Source organism: Homalodisca vitripennis, chromosome 8 (genome assembly GCF_021130785.1).
Source record: "Homalodisca vitripennis isolate AUS2020 chromosome 8, UT_GWSS_2.1, whole genome shotgun sequence".
Taxonomy (NCBI): Eukaryota; Metazoa; Arthropoda; class Insecta; order Hemiptera; family Cicadellidae; genus Homalodisca; species Homalodisca vitripennis.
Window position 1 is genome coordinate 14,415,562 of NC_060214.1, and position 20,049 is coordinate 14,435,610.

At 38.1% G+C, this 20,049-nt stretch overlaps 1 protein-coding gene across 4 annotated transcripts in view; it reads right to left on the bottom strand.

Annotated features, from left to right (window-relative positions):
- Positions 1 to 20,049, bottom strand: part of LOC124367334 (BMP-binding endothelial regulator protein) — a 192,561-nt gene that overhangs the window by 7,238 nt on the left and 165,274 nt on the right. For all 4 annotated transcript variants that reach the window (XM_046824075.1, XM_046824073.1, XM_046824074.1 and 1 more), the window contains exons 6-8: positions 5,399 to 5,581; positions 4,535 to 4,809; positions 1,653 to 1,809 (exon numbers count right to left, since the gene is read on the bottom strand). In XM_046824075.1, coding sequence (XP_046680031.1) covers positions 1,653 to 1,809; positions 4,535 to 4,809; positions 5,399 to 5,581 — 615 coding nt within the window. The remainder of the gene's footprint in view (positions 1 to 1,652; positions 1,810 to 4,534; positions 4,810 to 5,398; positions 5,582 to 20,049) is intronic.

Genomic DNA, 20,049 nt, shown 5'->3' on the forward strand with positions numbered 1-20,049 from the left:
ACATTGCTTACTCTCTATATTTTAGAATTAGCTGTATTTGTAAAAAGGCATAAATTCAGTTTTATAAAACTCATAATCAACATGATTACAGTACAAGAAACAAAAACAAGTTCCAGTACCCTTCTCATTGTCTCACTCTTTTAGAAACTGGACCATTTTATAAAGGAAAAAATTATTTATGAAGGAAACAGGATTTTCCCGGACATTTGCCATTGTTCAGTGAAAAAATTATTTAACAATGTCTTGAAATTTGATTTTAGAAGAGAATTCTGTAATTTTTAAAGCAAATTGAAAAAATTGCTTATTGAAGCCTGTCCTTATAAAATTTCAGATTTTTGTCCTGATTTCCTACTATAAAACTGTATTTTATTATTTTAACGATCACTGTTCTTGTAATTTGTCAAAATTTTGTAATAGATACTGAAAATTTAACAGTTTTATGTTTACAGTAGCACTACAATATTCTATTATAAACCTATTTAACAAATAAGTGAGTAATAAATAAGGAGAAAAAGCAACGGAGATATTTCTTAGTATTTTGGTAACCATTTAAATGAAAATGTATGAGGTGATAATCAAGTTAAGAAACTGATCGAGAGAACCTACATAAAATTAAAGTTTCAATATTGATTTCGGTAGCTCTTGTCTTTGACTTTGTGTTGTCTGTAAAGCTAATAGCAAAAAGTGCATCATGAGAGATTCTGCTCCACATACCCTGTCATACTCCATTATTAGACTTCAACTCACGATTCTAGCTTATAAACCCAATTTCTGAACAATCCATTCACAATAGTACATTTCATACACTCATACAGAGAGTTTCTCTCTCACCTGTACACAACCCAAGCCCAACATTACGATAATCAACAGAACTTATTATAAAAGACTGTACAAAGTTACTCAGTGCGATGCAGGAAAAGTACTGAATTCCTCTCCCATTCCAACCACTGGAAGTTTTCTACTCATAATGATCTTTTTCTGCCTTTTAAGAAAATAAGCTGAGATTCCATGTAGTTCTAAAAGAACCTTTGCACAGTATATTTAGGATGGGGTTAGCTGCCTCCTACCAAGATCCCATTGGGAGTGATAGCAGGCTATGTCTGTTATGTCACCTTCGCACAAGGCAAGGCCATTTCTCTTCCAGCCTCTCCAGTTAAAGCGGGCAAGGGATGATAGTACTACCCCACGTTATGGATAGCAGCAGCTATTAATATTAAAGGAGGTCCACCAACTAGACCATTCGATCCACCCTTGCACTCCAAAATCTCTACATTAGCGGTTAGGGTGTAAATGTACTCCTGGACATCTATAAGGTTGCCCAGATTTAAGTAACACATTGGTTTTTGATATACCCAGTGTAGGTTCAACCGGATTGTATAAACCATCCAGAAGTGAATTCTTCCTGGGATCTTTTTTCCAATCTAGATTTCATTCACCCATGCAGAGAGTTTCTTTTTCACCTCTACTTAGCCAAAGCACAAGATTATGATTATCAACATAACTTTTTATAATGGCATGTGAGGAGACTTTAAAAACGTAAAAACTCCCTGAAGGGATAATACTGATTGCACCCTCCCTGCACCTTCCAAACCAGGAGGTTTCCAGATCAGACTGGTCATGGTTATGAAAGAGACAAAACAAGAGTCAGTTACCTTCAACGCAGGTGGGGCAGCATTGTCCAGGTTCTCGATGCAGCTTAAAGCGTGGAGGGCACGGCCCCAGTTGAGGACACTCAGGCATCGCACAGCGTATAAGACCTCCGGAGCAGGCACAGGACTTGCACTGGTCCAGTTGCCAGGTTTCCCCATCCTAGCAAAACAGAAATTAGTTCAAGCGATGATCTAAGGTAACATCACTTGAGTATATCCTCCTGCTCATACAATGTCTATCTTCAGACTGAAACTGCATAGGAGGCACAGGACTTGCACTGGTCCAGTTGCCGGGTTTCCCCATCCTAGCAAAACAGGAATTAGTTCAAGCGATGATCTAAGGTAAGGTCACTTGAGTATATCCTCCTGCTCATACAATGTCTATCTTCAGACTGAAACTGCATAGGAGGCACAGGACTGCAAATTAACCTAACTGCCAGAAATCCCTGTACTAGAAGAAATAAATTTTATTTCCAACGTTGATCTTATATCAGTATCACACCCTATAAACACAGTATCTAAGTGAGAAAAAGTGGAAGAAATTAGTGACAGATTCACAACTAATTTGGCATTTTAGTTTTATAATACAATAGGTGGGAGAAGTTATTTTAGTTTAATTTTTTATATCTCTCTTTTGCGTCCACTTTCAGCTTTATTTATTTATTAACAGTTTCCAAATTTACATTTCTACAATCTAGATTTTTTCGGTTTACTTGTAAAGAGGGCTTTGATGACGTCATGAAGCCCCGATGTGCACTGATAATCTACATTAATATTAGCAGCAACAAAACAAAATAACTAAAAAAAAACTAAGCTACAGTAACAATGAAATATGCTAAACATATTACATAAAATACAGTATCTAGGTAATGTGACAAGGAGGCCATTGAAAAGTAAAAAAAAATAATAGAACATAATATGTGAAATAATTAGTTAAGATCAATAACAAAGGGAATAAGCAATAAAGAAAAATCGTCTTAGTCATTATTTATTTAAAGTTTACTATTGAGGATGATGATTTCAAAGGATAGTAGGATTTCAGGTATTTGCCATTGTTATTTGTTACAAAAAAGTATTTAAAAGTTTAAACCCCTCTTGAAGGATTTCTAGGTTGAATCCTGCATTATAAAAACCAGAAGAGTATTCTTTTACCATCTTTTACATTCCTAGGCACAGTGTTACGATACCCTTCCATATACATTAGTTTGGATTCTGTCAGCAAGACATCAATAGTTATACTATATAATTTAAAACTCTGCACAAGGCTTAACACTTAATCCGTTGCTACATATTTTGGAGATGAAGTAATAAACACAGCTAATATAGCCTACTTAAAGCGCCAATTCAGTCTGTTATTTAAAAAGACTAAGAATTAGGTTGCGTCGGCCATGGGACAAAATTGCAGGGTCAGCCATTACATGGAGATCAGAATGAAGTGGGCGCTAATTTCTGGAGATAAGCCGACGCCAAGCGTGTTGGGCATGTTAAAGTCATCGAGATTTAACGTGTATTCCTCAGAAAGGTTCTGTTGTTGTCAGCGTGTTCGGAAAAACCACGATCAGAAGTATCGATATTGCAAATTAAACACGTGATGAGCGACTGTTAGCGGACCGAACAACATTGAGATCACGGATAACGAACTGAAAAACGAGAAAACACTGCCCTTTTTTTGTAAAAAACTGACATGTGGATTTAGTTTATGACAGAAATAATTTAGAGGTCGTTCGTTTAAGGGTGATTGATTGGTCGGGTGGTTGACAGCGTCTAACGACGGGACAGACGACCGGTGCTGGCCGGTGTGACCGGTGGCGGGTTTCACGGTCACCTCACCGGTTTGCCTTGCCTGCCAGCTTATCACTCATATTTGTAATTCTAATCAACCATTTTGTTGAGTTACATGTCTCAGTGTTAACCTGTTTTCAAAATGAACAGTTCGACAGTCTGTATGGTCTCTAATTCTTAGTTTCATCTGCTCTGATTTGTGGTCTTACTGAGGGAGCTGAAAGGTCAAAGGAAGATTTTAATTTTTTCTGTAGGAAAGAATCCTGTTGGAAGATCAATCTGCTCCACGTATATTTTCATCGTCTTTCTCGTTTTCTCTTTTTGCACTTTTGATGATGGCTACTTTGCTTATACTTGTACAATAACGACCAATTTAAAAGATATAACAAGTAGCGTCAGAATTATAGTACAAGACGAATAGAGACGGACGGACTGCCCTTTGACCTTTCGACCCCAAAGCCAATAAATCCAAGAGACACCTGAGTACCAAGACTCAAGTGCTTTCCGTTAAGGACCTTTCTAGTCAAAGAAGGATTTTCTATCAAGATGTATTGCACAGATGGATGGACAGAGATCGACACGGTTTTAAGAAAGACCTGTACCTTTGTTACTAAAGGTTTTAAAGTAGTCTCGGTACAAAACGGCTTCAATACGGTCTTGAATATGAAGGAATGAATTCAGAAATTATAATGTAGCCTAGGGGTACGACTGCGGGTCTAAAATCGAGAGGTTATGGTCAATTCCCGAAGAGGTAATCAGAAAAAAGTGGCAAATGGGTTGGACCCTCTTGTAAACTTATAATCGAGTAAAGATTTAAAAAAGGAAGAAAGATTATGATGAGAGCTAATACGAAAGATGAACACAAACTAGTTTTTAAAACCATAACGAATTCATGGAAGGAAATGGCACACGAATCTCTATACTATCCATATTGTGATATTCACGATTTTGTTAAGTTTAATAAATTATTTAGATATCAAAGGTTAATTTGCTTGGAAATGTACAGTGCCAATTTAAAATGAAGATAGTATAATCTCTTGCATTGGAAATTGCACTAAAGGTTCTGGACTATGAAGTTTGAACAATCCAGATTTCACTCTTACCTGGTAAGTTCTGCCTCCCACTCGGCAAGCTGTATACAGTTCTCCTTTGGCGGGCAGCGGCTTCCGTGGGCAGTAGGGGCAACAGATTCCAGGCACTCGGACTTGCATCTCCTCAGGACAGTCGAGCGGAGGACAACTCTTGCGCTGACAGTGGAGGGTGCCATTGCTGCAGGTACACTTCGTGCAGTCATCGTGCTGGAAGGTCTTGCCCGACTGGTGTAGTCCTAGCTTCAGCAGACAACTGCCCTTGGGTGGCTCTATCAATCGGCGGGACCCTGAGAAGTAAATGGTTCTTTAGTAGTAATTTTCCTCTCCTTTCTTTTGCAAAACCTCTTTCCCCCCTCTTTTGTAGGACTTTGATTGAAATAAACCCTTTTCTTCAAGGTGCACACTGGGATGCTCACAATAACGACCTTTCCATTTGAAAAGTTAGACTAACCTTCCAGGATATTTTAAGCTAGATCTTTTTGATGGGTTAATTTGAAGCCATGCGTTATCCTTGAAGGCCTATAGTTTGGAATGATCCATATCCTTAAAACCTAACCTTTCCGTTTGTTACTTTTTAATTCCACAGTGTACGCTTACTGTACTCCTGCGCAAAGGGATAATGCTTGGTAATGCAAACAGGAGGAGATTTAAGTACACCGTTGCCAAACATATGCATTAAACATTGAAGCAAAACCTTATGGATAGCCTTTCCAAGCCTAAAGTTATATCGAAATGTTGAAGATAAGAATATTGATATCAACAAAGCAAATCACTTCTCTCTAACTTATCTGCTAGTACTTTGTTATCTCCAGCCTTTCATAGAACTCAAAAGAGTTACAGTATTAATAATCTTCAAATTCCTAGAATTAAGCTTACCTTTGCACTGTGGGCAACATTCTCCTTTGTTGTGCTCAACTGCAGTGTCTGGACAGTTGAGGACGGGGCAGGCCTTCTTGGTGCACGTCATGTGGCCGTCCTTACAGTGGCACTTGATGCAAGGGTCCTCTGTCGAAGTCACGTTGCGGCTCTCCGTTACTATCTGGCCGTTGATCTCACATCCTGCAGAAGAACATTAGTATAAGGGTTTATCCTTTATCAGCAAGAGCGTTCAGTGTTATTCCTGGATAAGTCCGTTAAAGATTCAGGATGAGATGGTTAGATGTACCTCAAATGGTAGCGTTAGAACTTTTTGCTCAAGTCTGTGATCACTGGTATCAGATATATCAACTAGGGTAAACATGAATTAGGGCGTACGTTTCTCAGAATCTCTTAATTCTACCCTTTTAAAATGGAAAATTTTAAAAATTGGGTTTCTAACCTAAATTATTAATTTAGACCACACTTCTAGAAAGCTAACATAAACATGGTTTATTATTTGAGTTAAATGTTCAAGAAATGTTCACTAATGTACGAACATTGACGGAGTGTATTTAAATGTTTTTACATTATAACTATTGATCTTATTAAGAAACCAAGTATGTACTTTGGAGTATCCTAAAACACCAGAAACCACAAGAAGATTCACTTCTGGCTGGGTTTTTACCGATATTTCCACTTGCCTGGGAAACCCCATGGATGTCCAACAGCACATTATACTAACTGTAAGTGTCAAGCGTAACTAGATCGCCAGGTCTAAGTTAACAGAAGTTTTCGGTGTTGGAGCCGGTGGCCGAGTGATGCAAGACGTCGGACTTTGATCTAAGTTAGAGATAGCCCAAGATCAAATCCTGTATGTGACAGTAGCACTTATTATCAGTACTATCGACCTTGTTCTATATCGACTTTCCTCCTTGTTCTGTTTGATAAGCCAAGTCAGTAGCTATGAAGATGGGCACAATGAGGCTTAAACGTGGACATACCTATTCTTAAAAAGAAAAGAATTTACTGCGGAGGATGGTTTTTGGAGTGGGTGGGGCTCTGTTAGTGTTAAGACTTTATCAAGCCTAATGTGAAAGAGACGTCTTATCCCTCAGTGTTGACCAGTAAGCGCTGGAACTGAGCAACGTTTCCCTTTTCCAAAGATGGCATGGCTGAGGCAGTACTTGTGCTGGATGTGCTGTTGGATCTCTCCAGGAAGATGCCCTAATTCCTCAACTTTACCCACCCTGAGTATCCTGACACTCTGGAATCAGTGCAGTGCAGTTTTTGCCGTACAAAAAATTCAAAAGAAGAAAGATTTTAAATGTTAGCAATGTTTGCACTGTGAATTACGAAACAGTTACGTGCTGAAGCACGAGATGCAAATCGTAGTGTCCACAGCACGTGCGCCTGCGGAACACGTGCAGACGTCAATGCCGGCCTGCGCGTTGCCGACTGCATTTCCTCACGACACCTTCTAGAGTTCAGCATTTATCGCCGAATCATTTAAGAACTGAGAGTGAAAACCTGAATTCGGAATCCTTCATCTTTTTTGATTGATCACCCTATTCTACACCCTATAATAGTTTTGAAACAAGAGTACAGACATTTTAATTAAATTAATTTGTCTGCTCAAACTAATTTTTTCTACGATTTCAAGGGTAGATTTTGCGTAACAGAGCGCATATATACGGCCTTTATTATAATAATTTTACTGTCTCTTTAGCCACTGGAAAACATGCCGTGATACAATATCAAGGGAGGCAATTTCGAAAAGCTTACCTGTCCATATTCACAGATTTGTTTATTAACTTGGAATCTATAGCAATGTTTTCATAACCCTAACGCATGAAAAGGTTTGAAGTTTACTTTTGACGATGGGAAGATTGTGAAGGATTTTTCCGGACATTTGCCATCGTTCAGTGAAACAAAAATTGTGTTACTGATTTTTTCTGTCATTGAACGTTGGCAAATGTCCGGAAAAATCCTGTTTCCTTCGCATGCCATGGTTTGAATTCGTCACTAACACCATCTGTAGTAACAATTAAATAATAATAAAGCTATTTGTAATACCTTTTACTTTAATAGCAACATTTATATTGTTCTATTAACTTTAGACCGATTTCGTTCATCACAAATTCTTTATATTCCACACGCGTACGCAGTAATTTATTAATACAGTATTGGTTGCTGATTGTTTTACATATACATCTCATTCATGTGTTAATCCTCCCAAGAATTTCACAATTGAATATGTAACAATATCTAGAACACCTTTCGAGATCCAAAATTATGTTTGAACAAAAATTTGACGAAATGTTTTTACCATTCCAGACCACTTTTTATTTTTTCTCTACGTTCACAAATAACTGAGTTGTGGCAAGATAAAAAGATAACCACGTTGGAATTAAATGCGTTTAGAGCTGACCAACGAACTTACCAGACATATTTATAAGATCAAGTTGTCTATCAAATTTGAAACTGTTTGGGCTTTTTGGGGGCAGCTATCGTTCGTTTCATATAACGGCTGCTTAAACTTTTAAAATTTTTACAACTCCGTCATTAAACGAGTTTATACATATGTTTCATAATTTTTGTGTGTAAAGTTTATTATTGACGATGGGACGTCTGAAAGGATAACAGGATTTCGGACATTAGCCGTCGTTGTAGGTAATAAAAGGTATAACACAACGTTTCGAGGATTGGAATCTATCCTCTTCGTCAGGTGGAGGAGGTATTAATACGTACAAAAATAAAGAACAGAAATAAGTAAAGAAAGGAGAGAAAAATCAAACATACCCAAAAGCTGCTTGGCTTTGTCACGTATTTAATACCTCCACCACTTGACGAAGAGGATAGATTCTAATCCGCGAAAAGTTATGTTATGCCTTTTAAATCTATAAAGATGGCAAATGTCCAAAATCCTGTTATCCTTTCATTTCCGTAATATATATAAATTTCTGAGGAACACTTTTCTCAAGCGCTACCATAGGACTAATTTTCGAATGTTTTTGCAAATTATGGTACCTACCATGGTTGTATACGGTATAAGCATAGAGTTTTACATGATTTGTAAAAATCGAATCTTTAAACTCACAAAAGCTTCATGCTTAACACAGATGGAGAGGCAACGAACTCACCTAAACTTGAACGCGGTACGAGAAACGCCGCACCAAAACCTAACAGGATGTCTACGTAAATATACGACCTACTTGTCGTAATTATTTCATTGTGACAGAGGAGAGCGCATAATGACCGCATAAACCGGAGATACACCGGAGATACTGTACTACATTATTACGGGCCTATTCAAATACGTCTCGGCCATTAGAGATGGTTCGGACCTCTCATAAAAAGCATGACGTGTTCATTGGACCCGTTCCCAAACAAACAAAAACATTAAGGAGCTTTTTATCGGTAAGACAAAGGGTCGACCGGCTGGCGAGGGTCGGCGCGCGGCGGTAGAAGACCGCTGGAATGTCAGTTATGAATTCAATGGGCCGAAATAAAACAACGGGCGACGACTTTATTTCTTTTTGACCGCGAACCGGGATAATCAGTCAGGAGGGTAAACACGGGCCATCAATTCATTAGGGGCCACCCCGGCTCGCCGGCCCAGAGCTATTAAATTACAAGCCCCGGGGAGAACAGGTGGTTTGTAATATAGTTATATAAAATGCGCCTTCAATAGAGGCTGATTCATGGCTGTGGGAGAGAAAGGATGGCTGCCCTGCACTCTACGGTCCCCCGAGGAGGCATTCTACGGTCTGCTGGAGAAGTGAGTTACAGGAAGGGTTGCACTGCATTCTATGGTTCCCTGAGTAAACACTGCCGTTTCCTGAAGAAATGGGTGAAAGAAAGGAGGCTCTGTACTCTACGGTCCCCTAAGAAGATATTCTTTGGTCTGCTGAAGATGTGAGTTACAGAAAGGCAGCACTGCACTCTATGGTACCCCGTGTAAGCACTTTGCGGTCTCCTGACGAAGTGAGTTAAAGAATGGTTGCCCTGTACTCTATGGTTCACTGAGGAAACACTACGATCTCCTGTGGAAGTGCGGTAAAGAATGGTTGCCCTGTACTCTATGGTTCCCTGAGTAAACACTGCCGTTTCCTGAAGAAATGGGTGAAAGAAAGGAGGTTCTGTACTCTACGGTCCCCTGAGAAGAATTCTTCGGTCTGCTGAAGATGTGAGTTACAGAAAGGCAGCACTGCACTCTATGGTACCCCGTGTAAGCACTTTGCGGTCTCCTGACGAAGTGAGTTAAAGAATGGTTGCCCTGTACTCTATGGTTCACTGAGGAAACACTGTACAATCTCCTGAGGAAGTACGGTAAAGAAAGGTTGCCCTGAATTCTACGCTATCCTGTGGAGGCACTCTCTTGAGGAAGCTCTCTAGGGCCTCCTAAGGAACTGAAAAGAAGGCTGCCCTGTACACTTCGGTGTCCTGAGGAAGCAGTCTACGGTCTCCTAAAGAAGTGAGTTAAAGAAGGTCGGTCTCCACTCTACGGTTTCCTGACGAATTGAGTTTTATTTTTGAATGTCTTAGAAAGAGTTTCCACACCGATACGCTGTATATAGCAAAACATCGCTTGTGGGAAATTATTCTATCCACATTGTTACAGTATTGAGATACTAGTAATCCACATTGTTACAGTATTGAGATACTAGTAATCCACATTGTTATAGTATTGAGATACTAGTAATAAATAGTGCTGTGAGAGAGTCGTTTTGCAGTAGATTGACATAAAAGTTGGGTTTTTTTTATAGAAATCAATGGAGGAATTCCTCCTTGGAAAAACTCGATCAGCAGGTCGAAATAGGATGGTATCAAAAGGGTTAAAATGCGAAACAATAATTTTTTCTCGGGTAATCTTTTTTTAGCTTGACAAACTTTCACACGATTGTCTGACAAAAACTAATACCTATTACACCATAAAAAATTAAATAAAGGGACCGAAATTCACCGCTTTTTACTAAATACTCGGTCCATGTTTGGTTATTTGGCCCTGACCTAACATTCACGTAACTCACGGTTCGTTTAAGCATCAATCTGAGAAAAAGTTATAGTTTTATATTTTTAACCCTTTTTATACTCTCTTATTTTGACCTCCACCAAAACTAGTGCAGTTGACCTTCGATTCCTTCTTAGGTCAAATCCTCTATCGATAAAAAAACAGGTTGTGTGCATATACAATGCAAATTGCCTGTTGGCTCCTGAACAGTTGCACCCTAATCGCCGCAGTAAATACAGCGATCTCCATACAGGGGCAGTAGACCTGCAGGTAATAGCGCATCTATACACTTAGGGATAAACGATGCAATACAGTGACCAGGGCCAGCCTTAGGTAAACGCCAAGGGAGCTCCGCACACAAAGTATTTAAGTTCTCCAGATGAATGATCAAATGTTGAAACACAAGTTGTTTTATAAACACAATTGCCACTATAGCAACAAGCAGTTTAGTATGAAGTGTAGTCAGTTTGTAATCTATACAAGGCGAGGCAGACCACCCTTGGAATGTGTAGGCGGCTGAACCGAGAAAAATACCTTCTTTCTAGTTTTAACGAAAACCCCCATTTTTCGACCCCAAAGAATTCAGGAAAACAATTTTTAACACCCAAATATATCTCAAAGTGAAACTTTGGGGAGTGGGATTAGGGGCCATTTTTAAAGATTTTCAAATTTAAAGGTAGGTTGAACCTTATTATAATGACCCCCCCTCACCAAGTACCATTTTGAGGTATTTTTGGATATTAAAAACTTTATGTTCTCGCTATATATCGCGGATGGGTTTTCTGTCACACCCTGTATAAGCATAAACTGCACTAAACACAGTATTCAGTCGTTATTTTTCCGTCTCAATGGGAAACAAAATATTTTGTATAGCGTGATTTAAAACAAGCGAGACGATTTTGAGGAAAGTTTTTTTATAGTTTACGGTTATTTAAAAATTTATATAATATAGCAACTTTGTCTCTCAGAAATTTAAATTTTACTAATTTTTTAGACAGTAACGAATATATTTTAAAGTTATTTATTTACAAGCAAAAGCAGATTAATCATAGGCAAAAATAACATTTCCCAGTGGTAAGTCTGTTATAATTGATTATAGCTTCATTTATTTTCTATCTAGTTATTTTGTTAGTTAAAACATTATAACATGTTTACTTTTTTTATCTACGTTACGTACTGCATTTATGTGATATATGGTCCTTATTATAAGACGGTGAAAAGGGGTGCACATTGAGGGAGGCTCCGCAGTAAAAGCTTTCACCGGGCCCCGCACAAGCTAGGGCCGGCCCTGACAGTAACACATATTACAAATCATCTAATCGTACGATTAGAAAGTGGGTATAGAGGTTATTTCAATAAAATACACGCTGACGATTTTCTAGTAATCATTTTCGGATTTTTATAATGGACACAATAGCGTGGAAACAATTAATTGTTATGCTTAGATTTTTAATTGACATTGAAATAGGTGATTGAGCCTATTTGAATTTATTGCATGCCTATTTAAGAATTCAAAGCGAATTTGGGGCATTGTTATGAGGGCAACTGAAACACGAATATCCAACACCCCGTATGTGGTTATGTACTTACTATATGCTTATCATGTTACAAAACGATAACAACCTATCAGACGATGTATTCTTGGTAAAACTTGGGGTTTTTATAAATACTGTAACACATTTTGATAAGGAAATAGAACTGTTCGACCATTTAATGCAAGAAAACAAAAACACTACGTTCCAGATCTTAATCTGATCTCATACTTAGAGGCATACCTAACCTAAAAACAACAATCTAGACTAAAATAAACAAATCATACCAAATGTTCGAAAATATTGTTTTCTTCACATGCTTCCATCTTCAAAAAGAGAGTTTAAACAAGGAAATTTTGTATAATTGACCTATTTATCCGTTAAACTTAGAATCCGTCGGGATTGTTTTTGAGATAACACTGAGATAACACACATGTGTATGTAACGTACTGAATTTATCAAGTGGCATTCCTTTAGTGTTAGTAAAGTCCACTAGAATGCGCTGAGATTCACTGAGGAGCTGTCAATTTATCAGCGACAGAACAACAGGCTTTCAGAACAATACTTGTTTCTGATAAATCATTTTATCGTCGAAACTCTGTTCAGATCTTTGACCTAATTTATGTAATATGATACAAGTTTTATATATTTATTACTAATAATTTAATCCGTTTAAACTTTTAAGAGAAGTTTTATTAAATTTATAGCTTTTGTTTGTAAACGTCTGTAAATTTAGTTTTTATTTAATTTTTGACCGAAAAGCCGAAATACAAACTGGCAATTTTTCTCAGATTGCGCTTTTTTACTTTTAGACAGGCAAATAAATGTTAAATAAGCATTAGCTAACCATTTATATACCCTTAAAGTGGAGACTTTCGGTATCTTTATCTAGTTGTCTGACTGTGATATGACTACTCCTGTGTTTAACGGCCTGTTTCAAGTATGTCAAGCTAGAAACAAAATGTAAAAAACTACGAGAAAAAGGTTATCGGTTCATATGTCAACCCTTTCGAAACCCTACCATTTCGACTTCCACCAAAAGTAACGCAATTCAAAAATCTAGGCGAGTTGTTTATTAAATATTTCATCTCTCTATTTAAATTACCAAGCTATAACTCATATCAATGTCTTAATATTGTAATGAATGCATGGGTGTAATACAATATATCCTTATCAGGTTTTATCTAACTACCATGCCTTGATTAATAATTTTTTAAATTTCAAAGTCGAAAACATTGTGGCTCAGCCGGAGAAGTACGAGGTAAATTTTGTAACAATTAAAAAATAAATAATGAATAAAAAAAATATAAATATAAAAATATAGTTAATTAAAAAACACAGGATCTCAAACACATTTATTAAATATAATATTCCTCTAGGCTCGTAAATAATGGAATTTTAAACCTAAACGTTTACCATATTTGTTTAACAAGCAGGTCAATGGCATAAGCTCAGATATTTGTACCAGGTTTTGTACCAAGCTTGAACTGTATTCAAAGGAGGAATGTAGGGAGAGAGGGAGGGGGAGAGAGAGAGAGAGAGAGAGAGAGAGAGAGAGAGAGAGAGAGAGAGAGAGAGAGGAGAGAGAGAGAGAGAGAGAGAGAGAGAGAGAGAGGAGAGAGAGAGAGAGAGAGAGAGAGAGAGAGAGAGAGGAGAGAGAGAGAGAGAGAGAGAGAGAGAGAGAGAGAGAGAGAGAGAGGAGAGAGAGAGAGAGAGAGAGAGAGAGAGAGAGAGAGAGAGAGAGAGAGAGAGAGAGAGAGGAGAGAGAGAGAGAGAGAGAGAGAGAGAGAGAGAGAGAGAGAGAGGAGAGAGAGAGAGAGAGAGAGAGCACGTGCTAAAAATTAGTTTGTCGGCCACAAGTTATTGAAAATAAAAAATAAAAATAAAGTACATGGGACTCAATGTGTTTGAACTGTGGTAACTGTGGTCACTATCTTCCTGACGTCTGTTATCGAACGCCAGGCTGCCCACTTTCTCAGTTGGATAATGACTATGCTAGGCTTAATTTTATAGAGGAAGCACTAGAGCAGTATAAATAATGTACTTTTGGGGTACTATAGCAGCACAGGCTCCCATTACACTCCAGTGCCCACATCTCACAGCGCGCTGCCGCCAGCATCTGTACTTTCTCTTCATTGAAGCGAAAGCTGTGCTGAGCGAGGAATGTGAAAAATCTACAGACCGCGCTCACACAGCGAGGTAATATCGACCTTGGTTAGATAATTAGTGTTAGACCCTACTTTCTATTGGTTGTGCTCAATACACACCAACCTATTTAATTTTACTACATCGTCTTTTTTTGTTCGTTATGACAAGAAGAGTAGGTCTTGAAAGGGTCTGTGCGCTGCTTCCGGAGTGACAGGATATTCTGGAAGGGTAAGGTTGGGGGTAGGGGCCGCCTACTGTCAAGATCCATGAGGAAGGATTTCGGGCCCTAATCTCAGTCATGTTTCCTTGGAAGAAGGGAAAGCCAGGCCTGCACCACGTTCTCCAGTCAAAGCAGGCAGAGGGTGGGACACCCCATGTCTAGGCTAGCAACACCTAGGGCACTCCACCAATTCCAACAGAAATCCCCGCATTATATTAGACCTATCGATTTGCCCTTGAATCCAAAATCTCAATATTTGCGGTTAGTGATGCTCCGCTCCGAGAAGTCCGCAGGGTTCCCAAGATCGACATATAGGGTTTTGCTGTACCTAGTGTGGGTCCAGGTGGAAGGTATAAACCTTCCTGGGAGTACTAAATTCTCTTGCTATATCAGGTCTGGGTCTCGTGCAGTAGGTGTGGGCATTTGGGAGACCAAACGAGATGATTTGTAGTTTTAAAAACAGGCTACAGAAAAGCGCAAGGCAAACCATGCCTAGGAATTTTCATCTATGCCTTGACCATCCATGAAGAAGCAACGTAAGATTTGGCACATGTACAACCCCATTTATAATACTGGGTTGTAATATGAAGTTAAAGTGAAAAACGCATTCATGACAGAATTATCATTTTACCTTTAAAAGGCGAAGGATGTTGAGATCAGATCTGTGAGGTGATTTATTAGTATAAAATATTACTTACATATGTTGATCATACTTTTAAAAATTTTAATTTTGACGAACGTTTGAAAGAGTAGATATACCGTATACGTGAGGGACAACTCAAGATTCCACGTAGATGTTGAGTTTAGTTCCAATTAATCACGATTACTGATGAGACAATGAGAATGCCTCTTCTCCTAGATTACGCTTCATTTTTATACTTTGTAGTCTAGGTGCCGCTGATGTCAAAACTATGCAAAGAGTTCGTTTTGAGCTTTTTTCGCCGACTTTTCCAGATACTAAGGGTCAAGTCTGTGACAGTGTCAGATTCCAGACGCTGCACTAAGACGAAGGTGAACTGGAGCTAAACTAATCTTATAGAAGACATCTTCATCATCAGAATCCAAATGGAAGATGTCTGGAAAAACAAAATGTCGGCATAACTGATTCACTATTTACGGATCTCTCTGGACGCACAAGGAAACACGAAGGAAGAATAGACTTAACAAATGATCGTTGAAAGGAGTAAGCTTGTTGTAACCTTGCAATTACTATCCGACGCTGCGGCCATCCAGAGCTATTTATTGCTGGTAACACGTTCACAGTTCCGCATTGTCGGTGAAGGCTCTATCTGCAACATTACTATTCATTAAGTGCTCATATAAATATGATGTTGCTAGAAACATATGGTTTCTTGTGATGTGGTAATAGCTTAGCTCCCGACCTTGTCTAACCGTATGTGTCCGTACAGCTTTTACCATGATTGAGAATGTGTTTAGCATTCAGTATCAGTTTCTCAAACACCTAACACCAATTTTTAACAAAGAGGATGAAGTTATTTGATCCACTTTTGGGATTCGGCATTTTGCGCATTTATTTGCATCCCAATTTTAACCACATTTCCATTAATAACAAAATGTGTAACTTATACCATCTATTCACTTACGATCGATGTATGCGTAAAGGCCGTTCACTGTTCCTTCCTTTTTCACTGAGCGAACGATCCGTGCATTGAGGTCTCATTTTGGTTCTTTTTTCCCCTGGGCGATCGATGTAGGCGTAAAGGCCTGTCATTGTTTCTTCCTTTTTCACTGAGCGATCGATCCGTGCATTGATGTCTCATTTTAGTTCTTTTCTCTTACGCGATCGATGTATGCGTAAAGGCCTTTCACTGTTGTTTCCTTTTTCACTGAGCAATCGATCCGTGCATTGATGTCTCATTTTGGTTATCTTTTATCCTACGCGATCGATGTATGCGTAAAGGCCTTTCACTGTTGCTTCCTTTTTCACTGAGCGATCGATCCGTGCATTGATGTCTCATTTTGTTTCCTTTTCTCTTGAGCGATCTATGTATTCTTAAACACCTTTCATTCTTGTTTCCTTTTTCACTAGCCGTTCATTGAACATTTCATGATTTTTAATTGTCCTTTCCAAGTTTCACTGTGCGATCAGTGAATGGGTTATGTTATTTTATTGCCCCTTTCATTTTTCACTGGATGATCAATTAATGTGTTTAGATCTTAGAGTTTTGCTCCTCTTTTCCACTGGGTGATCAGTGAATCTCTTGGACCTTTCTTTGTGATCAGTGAATGTGTTTGAACTTCTATTTTTCTTCTCTTTTTAACTGGGCTATAAATCAGTGCATTTATACCATTCATTTTTGCTTTATTGTGCCTCTGGGCTATCAATACTCGAAACCAGTTTTTCACTAGAGAATTAGATCAATACATTAAGATCTTCCTTTTTTGCTTTTTTAACTGGGTGATCGATACATGATCAAAAGACCTTTCTTTTCTGCTTCCATTTCTAGATGATGGCCACTTTAATATTGCAATTAAATGTAAATGGGAAACGTGAAGATGACGAGATGTACAATTATATCAGTATTTATTTTTATCTACTCCGTAATTCAATAGACATACACAATTCAATAGAAGTAAAAAAATAATTTTAGTGAAAAATAAACTTTATGGGTGTTCTGGAAAAGGATTAATAAGATTTTGAAGTTGTGAAGTGCAAGTAGTAATTACGAATCGTAATCTAATTCTTTGTGTATAGTCATTGGTAATTGAATATTTTGTTTGTGCTATACAGGACAACTGGAGGTGATTGTTTGGGTAGCATCTTCAGCAGTGTTGGCAGAAAATCGTACACCTCTAATGTTTATAAATTGAAAATTTGGATATATTAATTCTAAAACAGGAATAACGTCAGGAAATACTTTACTTACAAAGATAGTAGCTAAAACGTGATTGGTTATAAACTACAAAATGACAAAAAAACGTAATGTTTATTTTGATGATACCATGATTTGTCTCAAATCCCTGGATTGAACTCAAACAATGTGGGTTCGATAAAACAGTTTTAAAACGTAAAAATGATAATTTAGTAAACATTTTAATAGTCCGTATAGAAAATATTATACAGAAAGATGCAAACCTTGAGCGTGGACTAAATTTAGCATTTTTGTGTCGTAAAGCTGATTGTAACACAGAAAAAAAAACAAACACAAAATATATTTCGAATAAGAGCTTATCGCAATCTTGCCTTTATCTTCTACAATTACGAGGAATGTTCCGGTGTAATTTCTAGATAAGGTCGGAGGTTGTCAAGATAAACGTCAACACTAAAACGTATAAACGTTGTTCTTGCACAATGTTTTGTCGACAGTGCATTAGCAAATTGCGAACAGCAGTCGGTCTCCAAGCAGCTGTCTTTCTGCGATGGGAGCGTAGTATTCTTGTCTATCATAGTTTACATCAGTTTTAAGAAACAACATTTAGAAAAGTACAGTTACAAATGTACGGTAAATCATAAATGATAATCTTCTTGCCTACATCTGTAGTAATAAAACAAACAGTGAATTTTATCTACAGGGAATGACCGGTTTGAGACGCTAATTAATATACATAGTGTATTTGCCAATGAAGGACAATGGTGATAAATATTATAAAGTTTGAGTAAGTCCTTGATACCATCTAAGATCTTCAATTTCTCAGCAAGGATTGAATACTTCTTGAATAAGAGCAAACAAGGCAGTCCGAGTGTTTAGTAGAATTCGAACGGTGGTAATTCCTATTTTATCAATACCGTTGATTGCTATTGTACCAAATTTGATTCCTTCAGTACTTAAGAGTGACTATAACCTGGACACATTACAAGACTCTTTAGTATATTAGGTATGCAGACTTCATAAAAAGACAGATTCCAAAACACCACAAAATCAAATAATCCACAAAACTTGACATCCAAGTAACTGAATTACTAGGCCAAGTAGGTGAAATTCAAAACTATGTAGTGGATTAATTATATTACCAAGTAGTTTGATTGCAAGGTCAAGTATTAAATTTTCAAGGCCAAGCAGCTGATTACCAGGCCAAGTAGCTGGATTACAAGATAAAGTAGTTGGATTATGAGACAAGTAGCTGGATACAAAACTATGTAGTACCTAGGTTAAATTACCAAGTAGTTAGTTTACAAGGCAAAGTAGCTGATTAGTAAGCCAAGCAGTTGGATTACAAGCCAAGTAGATCGATTACAAGACCAAGTAAATTGATTACAAAAGTAAGAAGTACCTAGGTTAAATTACCAAGTAGTTTGAGTACAAGGCCAAATAACTGATGAGTAAGCCAAGTAGATGAATTACTTACGCTAAATAGTTGGATAACAAGACCAAATAGCTGGATTACAAGACCAAATAAATGGATTACTATGCCAAGTAGCTGGATTACAAAAATATGTTGTGCCCAGATTAAATACCAAGTAGTTAGTTTACAACGCCAAGTAGCTCATTAGTAAGCCAAATAGTTGAATTACAAGCCAAGTAGATGGATCACAAGACCAAGTAGATGGATTACAAGACCAAGTAGATGGATTACAAGGCCAAGTAGATGGATTACAAGACCAAGTAGATGGATTACAAGACCAAATAGATGGATACAAGGCCAAGTAGATGGATTACAAAACCAAGTAGATGGATTACATGGCCAAATAGATAAAGTATAAGTCCAATATCTGATTAGTAAGCCAAGTAGTTAGATTACAAGACCAAGTAGGTAGATTACAAGACCAAGTGGTTGGATTACAAGACCAAGTAACGACTCCGTCTATGTCGCTACGCCACAGGACACGGTCAGGCATCAAGGATTCACAGTTGTGCACATGACGTTTGCAGTGTTCCACGAGCGCGGAGGCAGGTGGCTGGGCGGAATGGACCATTAAATGAGCAGGTGTTCCCGGGTAACTGCACTGCCGTAGCTGTGCGCATGCGCGGTGATGGGTCGTAACCAGCGCCCGGGGGCGTAGTAGCGCACTCTTGCCGTGCAAAGTAAACACGCCGAGCTTATCGAAAATAGAACTAAAACACCAGTAGGAATCCGCAGGGCATGTTTAAAACGTCAACACTGTTCAGATGTGTACTTTGAATTGGGAATAAAAATGGGTCTAGTACCGAACCCTGGGGTACTCCCTAAACAACTTTGTCGTGAATAGGTGCGTATATACAAGTATTGCAAAGTTGAAAAATTTAAACGTCAACACTGCTCATATGTGTACTTTTAATAAATTGGGAAAAAATGAGTCTAATACTCATCTCTGAGGTAGGTATTCCCATACAACTTTGTGGTGAATAGATGCGAATATACAATTACAGTATTGCAAAGTTAAAAATTTAAACGCCAACACTGCTCAGATGTGCACTTTGAATTGGGAATAAAAGTGAGTCTAGTACTCAACCCTGGGGTACTCCAACTTTGTGGTGAATAGACGCGTATATACAATTATTGCAAAATTAAAATTTTAATGTAACCTAGTACACAGATATGATAAATAGTTCTCTGGTATTAGCAAGTGTCAGGAAGAACATTATTCGCTTCGAGTCCTCCCAACCGCTCTACCGATCTCGCGGACGGCGCACATACGAACGGCCGAACGGTCGGCGAGCGAATGTCTGAAAGTACGTGTTAATGGTGCGATTACAACGATATCAATTATTCATACCGACACTGATGAATTATTAATCACCGTTATTTATGGGCCCAATGTTAACATTTATTACGGTTATTAATGAGTATAATCAGCCTGAGCCGCGACGTTTCACAT